Raw genomic sequence first — 24669 nt, 5'->3', positions numbered from 1 at the left:
CCTTTAAATTTCTCCCATGGTTGCAAGAACAGAAATTTGCAACATCAACAATCCTTTCAGGATTTTTTTTTTTTCTCTTAACATTTTGTATTCTCCCTAAAACCTGTTGTGAGCCCCGTCCTGCTCCCAAGAACCAGATTAGCAGCTAATCGCCTGAGGACTTGGGGATTATACTTTAGGAGGGCATGTAATGTGAAGTGACATTCATTTTCTGTTGCAAAACCTGTCATGAATTAATGTTTGGTTTGGACTGTATAAACATGCCGTCAGAGTGCTTCCTAAGGCAGAATGGGGATCTGTGCAGAGTCATTTCCCTGGGTATTGAATTGTTGTGGTGAAACTGCCTTAACTAGAAAGCACATGGGCAATAGTCTCTTAAAGACTAACTGAAGGACAGACTAATCAGTGTATTTCTAATATTGGTGGAGCTGAGCTTTTGTGTACACATTTCCACACTACAGGCAGCAAGACGCTTGCTGTGGGCTCCAACTTTGGATCTAGGGGGTTCAGTTCAGGATAGAGATAGCACAGGGTAAGAAAAAAACAGCATTTGAAGCTTAATTGCCACCCTGAGCCAGGCAGGAGGTCTCTGCTACAATGGGCCATGTTGAAGTATTCACAATTTAATAACTGGCTTTCAGTTAACACCTCCTGAGAGGCTGAATGGATGCATTTTACAGCTGTGGCTTAACAAACTGGTTTCCACATGAAATCTTGACCAGAATGGCACAGAGGAGTTTTGTTAGAAAAAACTCTTAAAGTTTTCAGAACCTGCTCAGCCCACAAAAGCTGGGCTGGTCCAAAGCTCAGTGGGACCTTTAGGGGTGCCACGATGAGAGCACGATTCCCATCATTGAGCCGTGCCCAGGGGGAAACACTACCTGAGCCTCGAACCTTCGCCCTGCCATGCGTCTCCTAGCTGCTGATCCCGGACTGGGCTGCCTCATTATTTTAAGCTGTCCTGCCTCTCTCAGTGATTCAAACATCTTGCAGTGTTTAAGGCCCAATGCCACAAAGCTGGAAAGCCCCTGCACAGCTGATGCAAAGTGAAGGGGCTGCCCCCACGGCCTGCCGCTCTCACACGCTCCATCCCACACAGCCCGGCCACCCTTCTTCCTCTTTTTTTTTTTTTTTTATAATTTTCTTTTTTCCCCCTTCCCTTCGCCAGATCATTTCCCTGCTTTGATCATTTCCTTGCTCTGAGTCACCCCATGCCTGGACTGCTTTCTCATGCTGGCGGGTGGAGCTGTGGTGGGGTGCAAGCCTCCCTACTCCCCAGCCCATGGGGAAGTGTCACCCTCCCAGCTGCCAGTGCGGTGGATGAAGAGGGTGACAAGTTACATGCAAATGCATTCCCTGGAGGCTACAGAAAAGCGACTTCCTTGCACCTTTCCAAAGACTGGTATTTACATACTACTAGACACTGACATCCTGTTGAACTTTCTTAGAGCCTGTGATTTGCAGACAGGCTCGTGTGGGGATTTAGACTAGTGACTGAAGGTTGGCAGAGAAGAAAATGAGCTGGCCAGGGAAGTGAAGGCTCACACAGCCAGTCAAGAGGATCCTGCCATGTAAGAGAGACAAGGAAGTAATTTGGCTTCAGCTCTGAGGTAGGAATTATTCCCTCTGCCCATGTTCTCTCTCCACTTGGCATCCTGTGGAGGTGTTTAAAATTAACTCCCCAAAAGGCAATAAAAGGGTTTTGGCTCTCATCTGTTTGTGTGACAGCTTCCTATTGAGTGGCAGCTGTGGGAGTCTTAGAAAGTTAATGCCATTCTGTCCATGTTGCTGGGTTTCTGCTTCTCACGTGACCCCCAAATCATCATAATAAATTACATCCCAAAATGCTGAATGACGCTAGGATCGCTGGCAGGTGGAGGTGCTTCTGGCCAGGTCTCCCGGGGGCAGTGGCCATTTCCCAAGCGCAGGTCTGATAGCTGCACCAATCTGATTTAAACCTGGCTTACCAGGTTAAAGTAAATTGGATATTGAGTGTCTTCAGAGTGTGTTACTGTCGTAACAAAGAGTGGGTTTAAACCCATTTAAAGCTAAGCTAATGCAACCGTTAAGTATAAATAAGGGTTTAGATGCCACTGAAGATCCTAACATAAACATCCTTAAGCATCTCACTTGCTTGATTTGTATGTGGTACTGGTAGCAGCCTGATTATTTATCTACTTGTTTATTTATTGGTGAGGAAGAGGGCAGTAGCGATGATTTTTACTGGTGTGGTTAATTCTAGTGTAATCCCACCACTACTAATGTATATTGAGTGGACATATTTACCCCTTGTGCAAGACATCACATGGTATCGTAGGTTGTGTTTGCCCAGGAGAGAGAAGCTGTACTTGCACACAGCATTCCAGGAGTGGTGAATGGCAGTGAATCAGGACAAGGTGGTTTTCCTTTCTTTGTAAAGTAATGAGTTATACTGGCAAAATGCATATATATTTATGACAGTATTGCCACAGTCCTTTTTGTCTAAGCGCTGAAAGCCTTTTCTGGGAGTTCACTTCCGGAAGAAGCCCCAGGCAGTGTGTGAAAGGCACAAATCCTTCCTGCCAGCCACAGCAGCCCGAATGTCTGTACTCCTGCATTTGCTAAAGGCAAAACGCTCTCTGTAACAGTGCAGCACCTCTGAGGACACAGCCAACCTGGGCTGCTTTGGGAGCTCCTTTTTGCCTTATACATGAGTTGTGCCAAAGTAAAACACACCGTGCTGGAGAATTAATTTCCTTCAGTAATGTGGAGCAAGACTGGGCACTCATTCCAAGACTATTTCATTTTTTAAGCTTTTATCACTCATTCTGGCCTCTGATACAGGTGAGGATCAAGAATACATAGATCTGAAGATCACTGAGTTATTGGCTGTGGCAGAGAAAGGATGGAGCAGTGTCTGGTTTGCATGCTGAGATCTGTTGGGCAAAGCATGCCTTTTGTTTGCACGCCTCAATTTCCTAAGGTACCGTTACTGTCAGCTCCCCTAGGACACTGATTACGCTGATGGTTCCTACTGATGCTAGTGGGCCCACACCAAGGGGTCAGGTTGGTTTCTAAACCAGAGATTTGTGGTGCCGCCCCCCGTCCTTGCTTCTTTCAGTACTTGGGAGGATGATTTCATTAGCCTGTATGTGCGCGAGCTGTTCAGACATGAGTAAACACAACAGTAAAAGTGAAAGCAAGAGGAGAGAAGGAAGAAACGCATCATGCTTTTGGAAGTAGTTTTGGAAAGCACAAAGCTAGGATGTTGTTTCTTTTTAGTGACTGTCTGACATGTTGCAAAATGCAAGGGCTTAGCATATTCCTGGCAGCAGAGTGAAAACTGGAACTACCCAGAAGCAAAACTTATCATTAGCAGTCAGCCAGGCAGAACAGGCTCCCTAGCATCAGGAACAGACACAGAAGGAAGGAGGGAGTGAGCAGAGAAAAGAGCTTCCTTAGCACCAGCAGCGTGCACTAGCAGCCTTGTGGACGGAAGCAGAGGGCTGCGAGGGCAGCACGTAGGGCAGGGTCCTCTCACTTCTTCAAAGGGCAGCAAGGAGTTGCTATTTCCTCTCACCCCTGCCCATCCTGCAGCATGGGCAGCAGGTCTGCTCCCAAAAAATCAGAGTGGTTTTGACCTGTAATTTTTCTCCCTTTTGTTTTCACTCAATTGCACTTAGCTGCCCTGAGAAATCTCTTTTTACAAGTCCTCCTGGGTCCTTGCTGTGATCCGTGTCATCCTGGAGGCATGTAATAATTTCAGCTGAAAGCTGTGCTGTGCAGATCTGTTCTCCACAGCTTCACAGGATGGAGAAAGTATTGATGTGCCCTGATTTATCTCCCACAGATGTCATCTCCCTAGGAGCTGACTTGAAGGACAGAAGGGCACAGAAAACTGATTCTGGGAAGCACCCGATTCAGGAAGAATGGAGGAAATTTTATGAACTGGTTTGTGTGGATGCAGGGAACATCACAGCTTTGCAAACCCAGTGATCCAAAAAGTTAGCACCGTGAACCGCAGCGTTGCTGTGGCTGGTTGCAGGAGGACAAGTCTTTATCATGATGCCTTTATTGTTTCCCAAAGGAATGTCTTCAAAGTTTTTTTTGCATTGATGCTTTAGCTGTCATTCCCCATCAGGACTAACTGACCTTTGAGGGTAAGAAGCAAGATGAGGAGAGGGTTGCATTTATCACAGTGAATGTCGTGGCTGTTGGTGTCCCCACAGCAGGAAGCACAGAGGCACCATCCGGCTGTGCTCTAGGGAGCAGCACCGGGCACCCAGTCCCGATGCCAAGTGTGTAGCTGGGGAGGACAGGCTGTCGGTGCTGCAGACATGGCTAGCTGCAGAGGCTGGGGGCATTGCTTCCACCATCACATCCTCTTCTGTGTCCTGGGCAGCAAAAAGCAAAGCTCCCCAATGCCCTTCTACTGGCACAAGGTGAGATGCATTCAGCCTTTTAAATCTAGCACCTTGTCTCTTTTTGTCAGGGGACTTTCCTTCCCTCAGCCAGCATAGCCTAAATGGCCTCTGTGAGACAGCAGACAGATGCGTTCCATTTTCAGCCCTTATCTGTCTCACTCTGCTGAGATCATTTACCTGCTAATAAGTTCCTGTGGTCCGAGATGAAAAGTGAAACTACCAGCCCTTTAAAGATGTATCTGAGTGGCTTTGCAACACTGTGCTTAATGGGAAGTATGGAAAGATGTTGGATTCATAATGTATCACTCATATCTATGTTTGTAAACAGATTTATCACACCATCTGCAGAATCATACTGCAGTCTCCTCCATATTTATTTGCTTTCCATTTATATAGTACAGTTCCTATTTATTTTGCTTCCTTTTTTTATGATTAAATACATTAGCTGTCTTTTTTTCTTCCCTACAAAAAGATTGCACTCTCTGTGGGAAAGAATATTTAATCAATCCAATTTGTTCAGCTTAGTGCATAAAAATACAAGCCAGTACTGTTTGGAGAAGTACCTGCCTTGGTTTCTTATCTCTTCACATCTGTACGGAGCAGGTGGGAAGGAAAGGATAATTCAGAACAATCTGCTGGTAAACAGGATGCTTCATCAGTATTTCCTGTCTCCTGTTGCACTGGTTGTGCTCAATTTTCAGAAATCAGTTCAGCCTAAGGTCAATAATGCTATTTTATTGTCTTTGATATGTAATGAAGTATTCGCACAACTGGGAGCAAAAAAGCAGCCTGCTTTGTTATCTGGTTTGATAAGAAACATTTAGTTATATACAAGTAAAAATAGTGATGTGCTGAGTGTAAAAACAAGTCACCCTAAGAGAGAGGGAGGTTGTGGCTGATGATAGGAACTTCTGCAGCCCCTTGGGTAGACAGCACGAGCCCTGGCATGATCCAGGAGGACCATCCTCCTCCAGCAGCCACTCCGGCAATCTATCTCACCAGTAGGACCACAAGACTCTGCTGTGAACACACAGGACCCGAAAACAGATTTTGTGCTTGGTGTGTGCTTTCACTTTGTGGAGAGGAAAGAGTCTGGGTTACAGCAGAGCCAAGAGAAGGATGAGTCCCACCCAGTAAGCCAGGGCTTGGCCCCAGAGCTAGTGCTTGAGTTTGTGCCCATCCCTATGCAGAAGTAAAAAATACAGGACAGCTGATTCCTCCTCCCAGCAGAAGGCTGAAGGCTGTTGAATCACTGTGAAAGGCACTGGAGAATGGGCCTGGGCAGGATGAACTGCACTTCATCCAGGTCAGATGGTCCTCATCACTGTCCCATGCTGAAGGTCTGGGCTTGACCCCAGGTGTCGGAAGAGGACTGCTGGGTTCCGTGCACAGCATGGGGTGGGATCTGACCACATCTCTGTAGGAGTGTCTCTGCAGCCCCACAGCTGTGAATTATCTGTGGTGAGAGATGTAGGATCTTGTGCCATCACCAGGGCTGTGACCTTGGGGCAGGATAGCTTCTCTTTTCTCCCTCTGGGGAGGGAGTATTACTCTTCAACTTTGCACTGAGCCTAACCCAAATTCCTGGGCTAGAGTACAGAGGAGTCACTGGGGGTGACTAATTCCAACAAGAATTTTACCAAGAGTGAGTAAGGGCTCTGGGCTGCAGACAGTGATGACAAATCTTAGAAACTCAAGCCTGTACTTTGGCGGGAGGGTTTGTTGTTTGGGTTTTGGGTTTGGTTTGGTTTTTTTCGTATGGTGCTTTTTATTACCACTGTGTTCTTAGATAATGTATTTGCAACTTCATGTTTCTCGACTGTGACCATCATTTTTTTCCAGATAGCAGAACAGTGAACAACTGGGCACCTGGCAGCTGTTTCCCCATTGAAGCAAAGGGAAACTCTGCAAGAGGGTTTCTTCAGAGCTCTCTGAAAGGATTTGCTGCGACCGTATCCCACTAATTCCATCACCCCTCTGACCCTTACTCAACACTGTTGCTGGAGTTGTGAGCTAAATGCCACTGCCAGAGAGTTCCACCATTGCCTTTTCCCAGGGGAAATGTTCAAGCTCTCTGAAACACCCCATCCTGTCCTACTTTGCATCTGTCCAAGAGACATGTTTAGGCCTATAATATGATGCCTATCTCAAATTAGCAAACTTTTTAGCTGTACATTTGCCAAGGGGTGACTGCCAAAATAAGGCTTTTGGTAAACCAGAAGCCATGATGCTCTCCTGCAACAAAGCAGCCAAGACCTTTCTTAACAGTGCAGTTCCCAGGAAAAATCAGAAGGCAAGCTTTAAGAAAAACAAGATTATTTCCAACTTGGTCCATCCATTATTTCCAAATGGTCCATCCTTTATCTTGGCTTTCTGGCAAATGAAACCTCTCAGATTTGTTGGGTTTTTTTCCCAGTTCTTTTCCCTACATGCTGCAGGGCTAGAAACCTATCGTGCTTGAGCTGGTAAGGGAAAGCAAGACTCTCCTATAATCCCTTAAATCCTCCAAGTGCTGGGCTTTGGGGGCCAATTGGACTCCAAGTTATTTTGATCCCTGTGTGTGCTCACCAGCCCAGGGAAGCCAATGACCCTGTGGCGTGGCAGGGAGGAGAGGTAGCATTAGTGGCTGGTTTGGGGTTAAGCAGGTTTATCCTCTCCTTTTGTGGTACAAATTGACCTTTCTGGGAGCAATTCAGCTTCAAAACGATTGCATTCAGCTTTGAAAAGGACTTGCATTGTGTAACTTAATCACTGTGGGCCTTAAAAATAATAATCCTGCCTAAAATCATAAAATTTGATACCAAAAGTTAATTAGACTTGGCTTTGCTATTTCTCTGTGTTGAATCAGCTCCTCACCCCCCTTGCTGCTAGCAGCATCCTGAGATAGGCTATGTCCTCCATGGGAATGGGCCTTGAAGAGATGGTCCCCATCTCCAGAAAGACACACTGCTGTTTTCATAGCCTCTTGCTGCTGTCCCTTCACATGCAGCCAGTTGTGCTCTCACATTATTTGCAAATGCATTTGCTATTGCAGCACACAGGAAGAGGATGAGTGCTATAAAACTAACCTCCATCAGTCAAAAGACATAAAAGCAAAAAATAACAGGGTAATCAGATGCTCTTATGAGCAGGATATGCTCAAAATTACTTCTCCATCTCATTGCAAATGCTTAGAAACTGCACGGCCTCTCCAGCGCAGTGAGACTTTGAAGTGGTTTAATAGGCATAAGAAGTTCAGAGCTGATAAAGCCACTTCCAACCTTATCCTTTTGCTTGATGTAAATTGCCTACTTTTAAAACTGTATTTGCTGGCTTACATGTACTAAGAGTCTCTCTGCAGAGTTTTCAGGGCCTGAATGTGTGTGGTTAAGGAAGGGATATATTGAATTTCTTTGGGGAAGGACAGGTTCCAGTGTGGGCCATAAATGCTGGAGAGCTGGGGACCTGCTGCAGTTGAGCTTTACATCCCGACCACTAGGAGAAAAACGCTGGCTGCTGGAGGGTTGTTGGTCAGTCAAGACAAACTTCTCACTTTGTCTTTTCTTTTTCTTTCAGGACAAACTGTTCACGATGTCAATCAAAAAGGAAGGTGCCCACAAGAAGTGGGCTGCCCTGAAGGAGAAACTTGGACCCCAGGAGACTGACCAGTCAGAGGCCAACCTGGAAAATGCAGAGCCGGAGCTGTGCATCCGTCTCCTGCAAATGCCATCAGTGGTGAACTACTCTGGGCTGAAGAAGCGGCTGGAGAACAGTGATGATAGCTGGATGGTCCAGTTCCTGGAGCTGTGCGGGCTGGACCTCCTCCTGGAGGCCCTGGACAGGCTGTCTGGGAGAGGAGTGGCCAGGATTTCTGATGCCTTGCTTCAGCTCACCTGCATTAGCTGTGTGCGAGCGGTTATGAACTCCCACAGAGGCATCGAATACATTGTGAGCAATGAGGGCTACGTCAGAAAACTCTTTCAAGGTGAGAAGGCACCTTCCTCCTTCATCCAGCATAGGCAGCGTTGGGGAGGCTTTCCTGTTCCTTATTCTCCTGCCCTGCAGCAGGCTTCTTGGAAACTGTTGGTTGCAACTGATTAAAGACATTGTTTTCTTCTTTAGAATAATACTGCTTTGAAATCATGCTGCCTTTGCTACGCAATGCTATTTCCACACAGTATCTTCATAGTTTACTGAGAAGCCAGGGATAAACCCAGACTTAGCTTATGTGGGCATGAGAAGTCCTCAACCCTGCAGTTGTCAGCAGACATTTGCTGTTTAGTCTTTGTGAGCCCCAAGGGCAAAGGCAGAGGAATTGAAAGGGCTTGAAGACTTGTAGCTTGTAAAGAGAAGGAAAGGTGGCATGGTTTAAACTCAGAAAAGTCCATTCTCTGTGCTGCTCAGTCTGTTCCTTCTAGAAGGTGGGTAGGTAATGCCACTTAACTTTCTCCTGCCATTTAGTTGGTTCGTCATTAGATATGAAACTCATCAGGGCATCTCCTAGGAGTTACTGTATAGCTCTTAATAATGGTGCTGCTGGAAGGATAAGTTCCGAGATCACAGCTGTGCCCAGAAACCCTTATTAATAGCTCTTCAAAATGCATTTAGTCTGAAAGCTGGCTTGTTCCCCTCCTCAGTTTTGCAGTCTTTTTCCTCTCCACCCTGCACTTTCTTAACCCATGTGAAATTCAGAGCTGGTATTTTTGTGCTGTGAAAACAGGGAGGCACGCTGGGCTTTTCAGTGGTTGAGCTTCTTTGGGCACTAATAAAAAATATAAGATGGTCTCATCTACTCCTTCCAGCTCTAAGGGCTGACAGAGAAAGAAAAGTGGGAAAAGGGGAATTCATGGAGCCTGGTTAAAACAATTGGCCTACTTGATATGCACATTGGGTGTCTCTGCACTAAAAATAAGGCTCATTAGTTGATGGAAATGATTCATCTGCTGTTCTGGAAAATACACATATGTGGAAATGGGAAATGAGATGTGTGACTGTGGGTGCTGAAATCTTGACTGCTGTTGCAGCATGCCACTGGTACATGGAAGAGATGCAAGCTGCAGCAAAATGCCAGTAGAGTACCTGTAGCATTTACTGTTCAAGCTAGAAGTTAACATCACGTAATGCTATTGGGATGGGATATCTATACATTGGGATATCTTTCTTCTCATCTTCCATGTAGTGGCTCCACTCCTTGAGTCTTTTTTCTACCACTGATCATGACCCATGTAGCAGAAGACACTGATATTCGGAACATTAATGTCATTATAAATTCTTTTTTGTTTTGTTTTTCCTCCAGCACTCGACACAACTAATGTCATGGTCAAAAAGCAAATATTTGAGCTCCTGGCTGCACTGTGCATTTACTCATCTGATGGCCACGCTTTGGCTTTGGATGCCTTGGACCATTACAAGGCAAGTGTTGGGCTGAAGCAGGAGGTATGGCTCTGGTCTGATCCATGCAGGTAGATCCATGTACCACAAAACAGGGCTGAGAGCTAAGGTAATTTTGCCTCATTTCAGTAAGAGAGGCAGGGATTTATGGGGTGATAACTATAGGAAATTTGGCCTGGTTAGCATATATCTGTGGCACTGTGACTTGTCTGGGCAGAGAGCTGCCAACCACAAGGTTGTTTCTGGCAGGAAAAGCACAACCCAATTAGCAAAATAGATGTTGCCACATCTTTGGGTTTCACTGGCCACAAGCTCTGATAGGTGCCTTAGTTATCAGAAAGCATAGAGATCCAAGAGGAGTTTCACTGACTTTCTTTGCCAGACAGACCCTGCTTCATAATGGAGTGCTGTTTTCACCTATTTTCCCGTCTTGTGCGCAGTGGGGTAAACTGAGAGGTTTTTAAGAGGTTTTAATTCCATTTGACAGCCTGCACCAAAGTGGTAGACATTTCTGAGCTGTCTGAATAGAAATATCACTTGTGTTATTAACAGAGTGTGAAGAACCAGCAATATCGATTCAGCATTATAATGAACGAGCTCTCCAACGCAGATAACGTGCCGTACATGGTTACACTGCTGAGTGCTATCAATGCCATCATACTGGGGAAAGAAGAGCTAAGAACAAGGACACAAATCAGAAATGAGTTCATAGGTAAAGATGTTTGTTGCATTTAACTTTCTCTGGAGAAAATCAGTTGCCAGGCAAGGTTTTTTTTCAGATGTATCCATAAGGTGACTAAAGAGGGCTGTGGGCAAAACTGCAAATATTAAAGGCAGATTCCTTTTTTTTGGGTTCTGTTATCTTCAATGTAACCAGTATCTGTTAACTTCTATGTAACCAGACTTTTTTAATTTTGCTGCTTTCTCATAGCTTTGATCTTTTCTGGAATTTCGGCAGGACTATATCACTTGAGTTTCTTCAATACATTTCTATAGCCAACCATTTATCACAACTCCTCATAAGAGTAAATAAGATTTCTTTACCCTGTGTCTACTCAGTTTAGCCACAGAAGCTGCCCTGTGGTACAGAAATACTTTCCAACTGCTTGAATATTGGGATCCTAGGTACCATTGTTAGGACTTACCTCATGTGATACACACATGTGAGCTAGCAAGCCTGAGCTCCATTTCTCTCTGTTGAGAGTATGGGACATTTGACCACACTGTTCATCTGACTCATTTTAGATGTCTAGTTTGTAACGAGGTGGCTTACGCCCCAGAAGTGCCTGTGTCCCTCAGTAACTCCAGGGGGATGCTGCAGTGGTTCACACAGCTGCAGGCGTGTGTACCGTGGGTCTCTTCATTTACCAAATCAGCCTACCTACTTTGACAGATCCATCTGAAGATATTTTCACATTTTCTCTCTGCAAAAAGTGTTTCTGAGCATAACATTATGTAAAAATCAGAACAGATCAATACAAGTAGGTATTTTTTTGTTCTCCCAGGTCTTCAGCTGTTGGATATTTTAGACAAGCTAAGGTAAGGATCACTGTTTTAATTTTCTTTTATAAGTAAGATTCATAGTAACTTAAGGTGTGGAAACTTAATACTCATCAGCTTTCAGCTGTGTGAAGTCAAGTGTACCTGGGTGGAGCAGACTACACTTGTACGCACCCATTATATGGGAACTGGAGGCACTAGGCCAGTGTTAAGATGCTCTTGCCAACTGCAGTGTCACAGGGACAGCTGCTGGTGCAGATGGCACTGACAGCGTCTCTGGGCACAATGGAGCAAGGCTCAGCAACATCCTTGTTGAGGCTGCATTTCAGACTGAGCCTGAAGTGATGCTGGGAGCTCACTGAGCAGCTTGCTGCATTCAAACCCTTTCACTGCTGGTGTTCTCCCAGAAGCATCCAACTAAAGCAATTTACTAATGCATATCTGACATATCTGTCTTTGCAGTGTCTTAATTTTAAAATAATGTTCTGTCAGAAACACCCATGGTAAATTCTAGAATGCATTATATGCGAGTTGCAGTTTGCCATGTAACTGGAATTGTTCCATCCAACCCCACAAAAATGAGGGAAGAGGAGATTTTTCAATAGTGCCAGTAAGCAAGCATAGAATTCCATCTCTGAGTTGTCTCAAGAGTTCTGAAAAAGTTAGCTTTAGAATGGCTGGAGTTTTTTCAATCCAATTTTGAGTAGCAGAGAGGGAAGTTTTTTCAAACAGAAATGTCACTGGAATATTCTTAATTTGCCTTGACATTAAAAATAAATAAATAAATAAAGGTGGCCCAGTTACAAGAAGGTGGAAATGCCACTTCTGTTACAGCTCCAAGGAGAAGTCTATACAAAGCATACACAGGTCCAGGTTATGCCATGGAAAGTCCCATTCATTTGTATGTGTTAACTGTAGAAAGAGGTACATTCCGTTCAAGAAAGGATGCTCACATGACATTTGGTCCTTTATAAATAAGGTGGAGTTGGTTACTTTCAACACTGACTGTCCGAGTCTAAGAGGCAAAGAGATAAAAGCCATTTAAAGATAATAATCTGAAAATCAGTGAAGGGCTCTCCAATGAAAATGAATGCTGTAATATTGCAGAGACATAGAGGAGGAGGATCTGCTTATCCAGTGTGATACATTTGAGGAGTTCAAAATAGAAGATGATGAGGAATTGTTAAAGATATGTGATGGGATAAACATGAATGATCATCATGAGGTCTTTTCATCTCTCTTCAATAAAGTAAGTAGGCCCTCAGGTGGGGTGAAAAGTCATGCAATGGCAAAGTTAACACACTTTGCTTGGAACCAGCCTAGCTGTAATAGAAAGCTCTTCTATTTTCCAGGTGAGCCGGTCTCCGGTGTCCATCCAACTGCTGTCCATCCTCCAGAGCCTGCTGCACTTAGAGCCATCTCATCACTCCAGCCTCCTGCTGTGGGAGTCCTTGGACGCAGTTGTGAACAGGGCCCTTTTGCTTGCAAATGACAGTAAGAATGACATATCCATCCAGCCTTGCAGCCTCACGCTATCCTCTTGTTTTCCCTTGTTCTACCCACTACCCGCCAAAGTCCTTCCCAAATGCATAGGAAATAATCTATGGGACTTGTTAAGAGCAGAAGGTGGGACAAAGCTACGTCTCCTGCACAGAGTCAAGTCTCAATGCAAAACCCCAGCCATGTGGATGACAGTGAAAGCTGGCCATGTTTAGCAGTGGGCTCAGGATTCATAGTCTTGCTTTGATGGTTAAGCCCTGAGCTGTGGGTCATGGGAGTCAGTGGGAATCTGTCCTTGTTGGTATCCTGCTGCTGCTGCTGCCCAGTGTTGCTGGCAGTCATGCTCAGAAAGCGTTGGTAAGAACCGTGGGAAATTGCCCGGAAGCTGGAAGTGCAGTTAGGTAAAGTGACAGCAGGCAGTGCTGTGGCTTCAGATCCGCTCCTTGGTGAGGGTTGAATAGCATGAACCAACCTTTGGGCTCCATCCCCTTCTCTGACCCCTGACTCATTTCTCTAGTCCAGGGGAACACAGTTGAAGAGGTCATCGAGAGGCTGCTGTCTATCAAGAAACATCCAAACAAGCAAAAGCGAGCTGAAAACCGGTTGTCTGGGAGTGTGAATGAAGGCCTCCAGGCTGAGCTGGAGCCATGTGCACATGCAGCTCAGAGTCCAGCAGGATCTTCAAACCCTTCCAAGGCATCAGCAACTCCCTCAGGGCCACCTCCCAATGAAAAGAACTCATGTTGCCAGCTCACAGCCTGCTCTGCTTTGCCAGAGACATCTAACCCTTCACACAATGCTGCTCTGGCACCGCCACCACCACCACCACCTCCACACCCACCCTCTGGCACAGCTGCGGTGACCCCCACGTCTCCCATGACGAATGCAACTACAGCCCCTCCACTCCCTGACTTGCCTCCCCCTGCACCCCCATTGCCTGGCATGGGGGGCATCCCCCCCCCTCCACCCCCATTGCCCGGCATGGGGGGCATCCCTCCCCCTCCACCCCCATTGCCCGGCATGGGGGGCATCCCTCCCCCTCCACCCCCATTGCCCGGCATGGGGGGCATCCCTCCCCCTCCACCCCCGTTGCCTGGCATGGGGGGCATCCCTCCCCCTCCACCCCCATTGCCCGGCATGGGGGGCATCCCTCCCCCTCCACCCCCATTGCCCGGCATGGGGGGCATCCCTCCCCCTCCACCCCCATTGCCCGGCATGGCAGGAGAGCATATAGAAGCTGTGGTGGCCCCCCAGTTCAGCTGCCCTCTTGGCTTGGGCAGGCCTCCCCGCAAGACGGTGAAGACGCCAACGTTGAGAATGAAGAAACTGAACTGGCAGAAGCTGCCCTCCAATGTGGTGAGAGGTGGGTGCTTCTGGCATAGTCACTGCTGCTTTGAGGGTGACCCAGGGAACAAAACACTGTCTTTGAGTTTGTCAAATGTGGTTGACTCCACTTGGATACAGAACTTCCCTGTTTTCCATTACATCTGACCTGCAGAGCTTAAGTAAATAATAGTAGCACAAAACTACTGATAAAATAACCATTCCAACTAAATTGGTAGTTTATAATAGCTGGTTTATAGCTGAAATACTTTGAAATTAGAAGCAGGGGGAGGGATGGGAATATTCTGCAAATCCACCATGACATGCCTTAGGCTTGTGTTCTCAACAGGCTCTGATCTGGGTTCCCCGGACCTTCATTCCCTAGTTCATGTGTACTTGTATCTGGGTATACTAAAGTCATGAGTAAGAGTACAGGTAAGGATCACATCACAGTTCAAGAAAGACACTGAAAGAACTGGAGATTTGTGAGAATCACTGCCTTGTGTCTTGATTTTGGGTTACATTTCTCTCTCCTAATGGATCCAAAGAGGAAAATGAAATGTGAGGAGAAGCCTGGACAGGCAACATCAGCTTTGTCCTAGACAAGCAAGTCTGCACAGAAGCTGGCATAGATGAAGTCTAAATAAGGCTTGTTTTCAGTCACAAGAGAAGTTAATTGTTGGGATCATGTCAGTAGAGACTTCTACCGGCATGTTTAGGTGATTTAAAAAGAAAATGTAATATTTTCAAGCAAGTGCAGTGAGAATTAATTCAAGCAGTCCTATAGCCAGCATTTTACAAGAAGGTTCAATTACAAAATGAAAAATGGAGGAAGGACACAGTCCGAAAACACCCAGGTGGTGGCCAGTCCCTCAGCTAGCATGCAAGGAAGCAAAAATAACATCAGTCAGGGACCAGAAAAGAAATGGCCAAGGTCTTTCTCATGCTGATCTAGTTTGCCTACTGTGGAGTAGAATGTAGTCATATAGGGAGGCTATATGAGCTGTATGGCCTCTGTGTGCCCAGTGCTGCTTCCCCTTACCAGCATATCTTGGGGTAAAACACCAGGTTTAATTACCCTTTGGGCCCTTTGAATCCAGCCTGTGGGACTTGGCGCTCATCAATAATTAGCATTTGTCCAGGAATAAGATGTCTCTTCTTATTTGATTGATCTTCTGAGAGATGTCCCTTCTAGCAACTCACATTGTCCCAGAGCCCAGGAGCTTTCAGCTGTCCCTGTAGTCAGTCTGAACACCTTTTCTCTTTTCAGAAGGTCACTCAATGTGGGCTTCCGTGACCAGCAGCAGTGAGGAAACTATAGAGCCAAATTACACAAGCATAGAGCAGCTCTTTTGCTTTCCACAAGCAACCCCCAAAGAGAAAACGGCTGCACCAGTGAAGGCAGAACCAAAGGAGGTGAGGATGTCTCTCTCATTCTTTCGAATAAAGATCACTACAAACAGCTCATCTAATATAAGATATCTTCTTTTTCTTTAATGAAGATCACATTTTTGGACTCCAAGAAAAGTCTCAATTTGAACATATTTTTGAAGCAATTTAAATGGTAAGATATGGCAATTTTTTGTGACAGTTGACGAGATTTTGACCAGGTTTTGCATAGTATCTGGAAGGTCCTCATGAAATCTATTTTAAAAAGCCAACACTGATCTGTGTTACTGAAACATCTGAACATTTCCCAGTTTCTCCTGCACTGTCTTTAAAATACTAAATTTAGGGCCTTAATTTTTAATTATGTTTTTACATACAACATCCCCACATGTTGGCAAAGGTGTTACATCGCCATATATCGTGGTTTAACCCCAGCCAGCAACTAAGCACCACTTGGCCGCTTTCTCACTGCCCCCTCTGTGGCATGGGGAAGAGAACCAGAAGAGTAAAAGTGAGAAAACTCGCGGGTTGAGATAAAGGCAGTTTAATAGATAAAGCAAAAGCTGCGCACACAAGCAAAATGAAACAAGCAATTCATTCGCCCCTTCCCATCAGCAGGCAGGTGTTCAGCCATCTCCAGGACAGCAGGGCTCCATCACACATAATGGCTATTTGGGAAGACAAAACGTCATAACTCCAAATGTTCCCCCTTCCTTCTTCTTCCCTCAGCTTTGTATAGCAGAGCATGGCACCATATGGTTTGGACTATCCCTTTGGTCACTTGGGGTCACCTGTCCCAGATGTGTCCCCTCCCAACTCCTTGTGCACTTCCAGCCTCCTTGCTGGTGGGGTGAGGAACAGAAAAGGCTTTGACTCTGTGTAAGCACTTCTCAGCAGTAACAAAAACATCCCTGTGTTATCAGTGCTGTTTCCAGAACAAATCCAAAGCATAGCATCATACTAGCCTCCATGAAGAAAATAACTACTCCAGCCAAACCAGCACACTACGTTACAGATGACATTGTAGCACAGACTTTTATGGTGATAGATTGTGAGACACCTCTGGAGGTCAAATCCCTCCTCAAAACAAGGGCAGTGGAAAAGTTAAGAATTAGATTTTCTTTTAAGGTATTCAAATCCTCAGAGACAGAGATCTGAGTTGCAGGATTGATCTCTAGCCTTGAGTCATTTGACCAGGGCCAGAACCAAAATTTGGGAGCATAGCAGGGATCCAGGTCCCAGTTCTAAGTTCACAGAGACATATCATAGGGACACATCTTAGCTTGTGGATTACTGTGGCTCTCACTAGGGAAAATGCAGGGAGCTTAAGGAGATACATGTCTTGGTAGTGTGCAGCTGTGGAAGAGGGGTCTTTAGGTGACATATCACTCTGCTCTTTCTCCCTACAGCTCCAATGAAGAGGTGGCTGCCATGGTCCAGAATGGGGACCGGACCAAGTTTGATGTTGAGGTTCTGAAGCAGTTGCTGAAGCTTCTGCCTGAAAAGCATGAGGTCAGGACCTCATGGTGACCTTAGTTCCAAGGCTGAACATGCATTGCAGTCATGAAGTCTTGATTCTTTATTTCTCTCATTAGATAGAAAACCTGAAGGCCTTCAAAGAAGAGAAATCAAAACTAGCAAATGCAGATCAGTTTTATCTTCTCCTCCTTCAGATTCCAAGGTAAGGATGTTGCTCATGAACTTCAGCCTAATCTTTTTCTTGGTTTACCTCTGGGAAGTTTAAGTTTCTTTATAGGAGACTCAGACCAACACTGATGGATATAGCTGGTGGATTCCTCCTTCCATGTTAGAGCCACCCCTTTCCTTATTGCCCTTTGATGAAGTGCTGTTGTTGCTTTAGCACCTCCTCTCCCTCAGAAGCAGAAGAAACTGGCCCAGACCCAGGGTCAGACTTGCCCAGAAGGAGGAACCTATATCTCATACAGTGATCAGTCTTCTCTTTGATCACAGTGCGTCAGCAGAAACTACATCCCCACTGGTTCCCAAGGCAAGAAGCAGCCCCTTGCCTCCCTTCACAAGCCACAAACACTGGTGTGATGTGGATGTGGTTGACAGTGATGTTATGGGGTGGCCAGTCTTACCTGTGATGTGGGAGGAGGGCTGCTGTGCTGGCTGAGATCAGCCTTAAGCTTTGAATCAATCTCTTTCCTTAGCTACCAGCTGCGCATTGAATGTATGCTGATCTGTGAAGAGACCACCGTTGTGCTGGACATGATTCAGCCGAAAGCCGAAGCCATCCGGAGAGCCTGTGAAGGTAAATTACCTGGCCTTATTTCTGTATCGTATTCCTGACGGGAAGCTTTAAATCTCTCAAAGCTCCAGGGGGAGCTACACTACCCAGCCCCCAGAAAAACTCCTCTGTGGTTCATTCACTGGTGCGCTGGGGTACAGCTTTAGGCATTTCCACTGACGGTCAAAGCCTTTTATAGGACCAGAGATCATTTTTCCACACACTTGGCCCTCTTTTGCTGCAGCAGATGTATTCCTCTGAAACACTTTCAACAGTGAAGCATTGGAAGCTCATCAACTCTTTCAGAGGAGCTGAATTCAGACAGCGGAGCTGGTCCCGTTACAGCTAATTCATCCATCACTATTTGTCACATTAAGACTTTCACATGGCAATTTTCTTTTCTGCCAGAAAAGCACTTTCCCCAGGAAGCAGTGATGCTTTAGTTTTTCCCTGCCTACAAATGGAATCAGAAGAAAAAGTTTGGGTTTTTTGGGTTATAATTTGTAGATGCTCCATTATTGTGTGTACACGGAGAGATCATGCAATAGGTTTTGGCTTCATGTCGCAGAAACCTCAGGTCCCACTCTGCTGAGAGCAGGATGCTGTTTTGACACTATCAGCTGCTGTCAACACAACAGAGCCAGTTCCCCCAGCTGCCTGCTGGAGGTTTCTCCAGCTGGCATCACAGCTGCCTGCTGGGATGAATTGAAGCTTTCCCCTAAAAGTGTCTTCCCATGAGCCCAGTTGTCCTTTTAGACCTGTTCCTGCCTCAAAGCTGAGTGCTTCAGAAAGCACACCACCGCAGCACCCTGTCATAAGAGCAAGGACAAGGACTGTATCCTTCATGCCCTGATAATCACCTCCACCATGCAAGATCAAGAACAAGGTGAGCGTGTCTGGTTTTAGCAGCCAGCCAATAATCACAGGGCTGTCAGAACTGGCTTCGCTGCACAACTGAATGGAATCTGCAAGATTAAAATTGCAGCCCATTTACCCTTGCTTACACCACAGTAAATCAGGGTACTTCCAAACAGGGCAGCAAGTTGATGGCTGTGAGTGAAGGGGGTCCAACTCCAGGTTATTTTCAATTAGGATTGAGAGACCAGGTGGAAAGGAAGAAAGAAACTTAAGTCAACGAAAACTTTTACAACTCATGGAGTTGAATCTATGTAGAATCAGTTTCTCTGCAGGTTGGGCCATTGGGCTTCAAGGCTGAAATATCAGATTTGAATTTAGATTCTGGAATTTAGAGTTTCTATTTCAGTGTGGTTTAGGAAATATTCTGGTGTAACACAGGCTTTTGTTTAAAAGTCCTTTATGTTTTTCAGATCTTCTGAACAGTCATCGCCTGCCGCTCTTTTGTCAACTGATTCTCAAAGTTGGAAACTTCCTGAACTATGTAAGTACTTCTTTTGTCTTCTCCTGCCCCCATTATGATGTGTGGGTGGTCTCCTTTAAGGCTGTCATTTAAATGGACACAGGAGTTACATCTGCTTTGTTTTTATCTTGTAGGGAAGTCACACAGGCGATGCCGATGGGTTTAAAATCAGCACTTTACTCAAACTAACAGAAACCAAAGCAAACCAAACCCGCATTACACTGCTGCACCACATTCTGGAGGTAAAAATGCCAAGTCCTGGATGACAGGGAAGGGGGAGAGACTTTATCATGGATGAACCATTTCTCCAACTCTCAGTTAAAGCCACACGCTCATATTCATATCCCCTCTGGCTAACTGCAGAGTGTCACAAGTTGGGAATGTTGGAATTACTTGGTGGAGTCTCCTTGTGGGCACTGCTCAGGAAGCTCCTTGTTTTAAGACTTGTTCTCCAGCATCTTTCCCCTCAATGACTGGAACTTCCTTTTTCACATTTGTGCAATCTGCACATCATCAGCTGCAAATCACAGAGCACATGGCCACCAAAGCTGTCCTGGCTGGTCTGTACCCCTTCAGCCTTTCTTCCTTTCTGCAGCCTCTCCTCTCTCCATGAGACTGTGCTCAAGCTTTTATTGTTCCTCTCTAAGCCCCGATTGCTTTCTTGCTCCCTGAATCGCTGTTTTTAACCTTTTTCTCCATGCGCTGCTCTGCCACCTTCATTCATCGAAGTCCCTCCATTGCAGTTACACATGTTCAAGCCCTGCTTTAGCTGGCAGTAGCTTCAGCAAGCACAGCCATGAAAGCAAACTATGCAAATAAGATTCAAGCCCTTTTGAAACCCTTCTGGAGCTGTAGAAAGTGTCTGACTGCATCAAATCACAGTTCTGCCTCCTCCCATGGTCAAGGGTAGATGTTTCAGGAGAAGGAGAAAAAGAACTTAGCAGCAGGTCAGCTTTGCTTTGAACTATGAGTATTTCTGAACATTCAGCCCTCTTGTATGGTTTTATAGCCCAGGAGTAATACCTTTCCCCTCTGTATGTGCCATACTGTTTTGAATGTGGCTTGGCAAACTGCAGAGGAGGGGCAGCAGCAGGACATGGCACAGTCCTCCTTCCTAAGCACTTCTGCCTGTGTCTTTTCTCCTCAGCTTCCTCTCTTAGCTCCTGCTACAGCAAGTAACACTTCTTTCTCTCTTCCGCTTCAGGAAGTAGAAAACAGCCACAAGGACCTACTGGAACTGCCAAAGGATCTTGAATATGTTTCAAAAGCAGCAGGGTAAAATTGTGTGTCACTTCCTTCGAAATAAAAATAAATCCCATACACATCAACAATGTACCAGAAATTAGGACACACACAGCTGGTATAGCACATTAAAGAAATAGCATCTTATTTAGTTTTTACCAAAAAATTTGGTTGATGAATGTTGAAACCCCTTTAATATAGAATAGTTCTACCACAGCTGGCAACACTTGCAGAGCATTAAACTAATGCTGCCTCCCAGGCCCTTCCAATATCTGCACTGCCTTTGTGGTACCAGGAGCCTGTGAAAGCCAGCTACCCAGAAATGCCTTCAACCAGGGAAAGTGAGCTAATGCCAAGCTCTGAGGGTGGAGAACAGGCCTTTCAATAGGCGGGCTATTTTTGACATCTCAGTATGTGAAGTTGTAGGTAGACCTGGCAGCCTTTTCATAGGTGCTGTTGGAAGGAAGCTGTTTTCTGTGAGCTCAGACTGTATAGATAGGTCAGATCTCAGGCATCAGTTCAGTGAAATAACGGGAAGTAGTGCCAGCTCAGACCTGTCCATTCTTTCATCAGCGCAAGATGCTGGAGTATCAGCTAATGGGGCGGTTCTGTGTGATTTCAGAATTAATCTTGATATTATACACATGGAGTCCAGTACCAATTTAAAGAAGTTGCTGGAGCTTCAGCGAAAAGTCTTGTCATCAAACGACGATGTGAAAAAACAGTATGAGAAACCTATCCAGGTCAGTAATGGAGCTCTGTTGTATCTCTCCCGTTACACAGACACAGGCAGTGCGCAATACATGTGCAGCTGAGTAAGCTCATCGAGGGTGGAAAATACTGCTAGGGAACATGCTCTTAGATTTGGAACTAGGCTGCAATGCCACACAACCCATTAGTGTCTATTGCCAGCTCCACCCCAGACCTAGATACCTTTGGTGAGGCCATTTCCTAAGGCACCTGCCCCAGCTGTTCTCTCCACATGGTGTGTGACTTTATTGAGTGAGGTTGTTCACCCTCTATATGGATCACAGAGTAAAGCCCTTCAGATGGGATTAAGCTTTGCATTGAGCTTATCATGTCTTGCCCAAGCCACCCTTGTAAATTGGCACAGCACAGTTGCCAGGGGCAAATGTCATCCAGAATTCGTAGTTTCTCCCCACATTTTAAGCTCTGATGCATATAAAAGCTGCAGCCTACTCCAAGCTCTTAACACTGACATCCTTTTTCCTTTAAGTGCACTTCACTCCTTGTCCTCTGGATGGTGTTTTACTGTGTGTATTAAATGCATTTCAGGATAGCATTGATGCTTCCAGAAAGCTAGAAGAAGAATTTGAAACCATTGAAAGGAAGAGAGAAGAACTTGCAAATTATCTCTGTGAAGACCCAAGCAAGTTGTCCTTAGAGGACATATTTAGCACCATGAAGACCTTCAGAGACCTCTTCATCCGAGTCCTGAAGGTTGGCATCTGCACACAGAATGCTGAGCATCCCTAGTACTGGTGCATACCTATTCTCTGACAGCGGTGGGATAGGGGAAGATGCTGGTTACGGCCTCCTCCTTTCAGTGCTTCACATGACATCACCCAGTGAAGAGGTGTCTGATCCCTACTCCACTGCATACTCATGCAGTGCTGGTGCTCCTGGCCTGGCCCGGCCCAGACCCTAGTGTTTCGGGATTTTGGTGCAACTTTAGCCACAGTGTCACAAAGGTGTTTTGGAATCAAGTGTGACTTGACTCCAGTCAGGTGTCAAATTTTAGAGGCAGGGGCTAATAAAACTTAACCCTTTATTCCAACCTGAGCAAAGAGACTCAGAAAAGGGATGTGTAGTAAAGAAGCCAGCAGTTTGGAGGGAATTGTGGCTTCAGTACCTTTCACTTTTGTCTCAGCTAAAGGTCAGGCGGAAGATCTGCACACTGGTAGGTAGCTGTATTGGACAGATCACCACTGCCACCTCCCACTGGGATGTGGCTGAGTCCTGGCCAAGCCCAGTGGTGTTGGCTTTTGGCAAGACAGCCCCTATTCCCCATGCCCATTTTATTTACTGCACAGGATAAGACCAGAATTTCTCATCCTCCCTTGCAACAATCTCTGGATCTTTCATCAGCTTCTCTAGCAGACATTGCCAGTCTTCTCATACCCCTGTTACCTCACTGCAGGAGAACAAGGACAGAAAGGAGCAAGCTGCCAAAGCAGAGAAGAGGAAGAAACAGCTGGAAGAGGAAGAAGGGAAAAGACAGAAGGGAGAAAACGGAAAAGTCAGTGAGTATCTGAAAGGACTTCAAAAAAGAGAGATGGAGCTGAGAGGAGCTCCTTACTGGCCCTGCTTTAATGGACCAGCAGTGGTAATTTATTTTGAGGGTTTCCACATGCTGCTGACTAAAGGCTTTTAGCCTTAAAGTCTTTCAGCCATAGCTGAGAACTGACAGTTCACAGTTGTAGCTGGGCAGAGAAGTTTATTTTAGGTTTGCTGACTGAACAGCAGAAAAAAAAAAATCAGATTGAAACATTTCAGTTAACTTTTCAGTTTCTAAACATAACTCTTGAATCCCAAATCTCACAAGAAACATTTGACTTCCACCACCTCCGAAATCCCCATGTACACTTGAATAGTCTCTCTTTACCACAGACTACTGATGTCCCAAAAATCATAGACTCATAGAATAGTTAGGGTTGGAAAGGACCTTAAAATTATCTAGTTCCAACCCCCCTGCCATGGGCAGGGACACCTCACACTAAACCATGTCACCCAAGGCTCTGTCCAACCTGGCCTTGAACACTGCCAGGGATGGAGCATTCACAACTTCCTTGGGCAACCCATTCCAGTGCCTCACCACCCTCACAGTAAAGAACTTCTTCCTTATATCCAATCTAAACTTCCCCTGTTTAAGTTTTAACCCGTTACCCCTTGTCCTGTCACTACAGTCCCTGATGAAGAGTCCCTCCCCAGCATCCCTATAGCCCCCCTTCAGATACTGGAAGGCTGCTATGAGGTCTCCACGCAGCCTTCTCCTCTCCAGGCTGAACAGCCCCAACTTCCTCAGCCTGTCTTCATACGGGAGGTGCTCCAGTCCCCTGATCATCCTCGTGGCCCTCCTCTGGACTTGTTCTAACAGTTCCATGTCCTTTTTATGTTGAGGACACCAGAACTGCACACAATACTCCAGGTGAGGTCTCACGAGAGCAGAGCAGAGGGGCAGGATCACCTCTTTCGACCTGCTGGTCACGCTCCTTTTGTTGCAGCCCAGGATACGGTTGGCTTTCTGGGCTGTGAGCGCACACTGAAGCTGGCTCATGTTAAGTTTCTCATTGACCAACACCCCCAAGTCCTTATCCACAGGGCTGTTCTGCATCTCTTCTCTGCCCAACCTGTAGCTGTGCCTGGGATTGCTCCGACCCAGGTGTAGGACCTTGCACTTGGCTTGGTTAAACTTCATAAGGTTGGCATCTGCCCAGAAATCCTGCAGGTAACTTAAATCTGTATTTCTCTGGATGAAAACAAAAGGCAGAACTGAAAAGTACATTTGGAAACAGCTGAAAGGAAAATCTGTGTTATTTTCCCTCCAAAAAAAAAGGCCCCCACCAACACAGATAGCAAACAGGAGGTTTTTCAATGCCATGGTACAACCAGGCACAAGCCTGGGCAGAGCTGGTGCCAGCTTGTAGCACCCGGAGTTTGGGGTATACCTTTTAACTTCAGAATGGACACACTGCTGCTGGGGCATGGAGCATGGGCTGCTGCCAGGCCTGGCATCGGTGCCTTGGTTTTGCCCAGTGGTTGCTTTTTCCAGCACAGCAGTACCAACCCCAAGCAATAGCATCACTGCAAAGTCTCCTTCTGCCCCATCTCCTGTGCAGATTTAACACCCCGATCTGTCTCTCTCCCAGTTAAGAAGGGGGTGGTGAAGCAGGAGGAGGTGTGTGTCATCGATGCGCTGCTAGCTGACATAAGAAAAGGGTTCACGCTGAGAAAGACAAAGAACAGACACGAGTTGGATGCAACTCCTAAAACCTTACCTGCAGAGGGCCCGGAGGAGAGCCAGTCTGGTAAGAACACAGGCACGACTGTACCTGCAGCTATTTGTTCCCATTTGCTTCTGAGCTTGAGCCAAGCACATAAGCAAGAAGCTTTTGTGTTTGTATTTGGGGCATTTTATTTAAGGAGGCTTTGCAGCCAGTGCTGTGGAGAAGAGCAGAGCCCTGAGCTGTTGCCAGCCAGGTCTGTCCCAAAATTAGTAGCAATTTCGAGCAGTATGGCCTTGTACCCATGCTGATTAATCTTCTAAGAGGCATGGCCCGCAGGTCAGCCAC

At 46.0% G+C, this 24669-nt stretch overlaps 1 protein-coding gene across 8 annotated transcripts in view; it reads left to right on the top strand.

The window, feature by feature from the left end:
• LOC136016665 (inverted formin-2-like) overlaps positions 1–24669 on the top strand; it is a 43863-nt gene that overhangs the window by 10553 nt on the left and 8641 nt on the right. For 5 of the 8 annotated variants that reach the window (XM_065684238.1, XM_065684237.1, XM_065684236.1 and 2 more), the window contains exons 2-20: positions 7959–8367; positions 9679–9794; positions 10326–10485; positions 11279–11312; positions 12381–12522; positions 12626–12767; positions 13291–14136; positions 15367–15512; positions 15599–15660; positions 16895–16997; positions 17081–17166; positions 17660–17760; positions 19065–19135; positions 19249–19356; positions 20319–20389; positions 20979–21099; positions 21653–21817; positions 22518–22620; positions 24247–24405. In XM_065684238.1, the coding sequence (XP_065540310.1) occupies positions 7974–8367; positions 9679–9794; positions 10326–10485; positions 11279–11312; positions 12381–12522; positions 12626–12767; positions 13291–14136; positions 15367–15512; positions 15599–15660; positions 16895–16997; positions 17081–17166; positions 17660–17760; positions 19065–19135; positions 19249–19356; positions 20319–20389; positions 20979–21099; positions 21653–21817; positions 22518–22620; positions 24247–24405 (3130 nt within the window). In that variant the 5' untranslated portion in view covers positions 7959–7973. Of the gene's footprint in view, positions 1–1441; positions 1611–7958; positions 8368–9678; positions 9795–10325; positions 10486–11278; positions 11317–12380; positions 12523–12625; positions 12768–13290; positions 14137–15366; positions 15513–15598; positions 15661–16894; positions 16998–17080; positions 17167–17659; positions 17761–18314; positions 18623–19064; positions 19136–19248; positions 19357–20318; positions 20390–20978; positions 21100–21652; positions 21818–22517; positions 22621–24246; positions 24406–24669 lie in introns of those variants that run through there. The other 3 variants (XM_065684233.1, XM_065684239.1, XM_065684240.1) reach the window with 3 other exon arrangements.

The sequence above is a fragment of the Lathamus discolor genome, chromosome 6 (assembly GCF_037157495.1).
Source record: "Lathamus discolor isolate bLatDis1 chromosome 6, bLatDis1.hap1, whole genome shotgun sequence".
Lineage (NCBI taxonomy): Eukaryota > Metazoa > Chordata > Aves > Psittaciformes > Psittacidae > Lathamus > Lathamus discolor.
The sequence above is the reverse complement of the archived record's forward strand: the minus strand, read 5'-3'. Positions and strand labels throughout refer to the sequence as shown.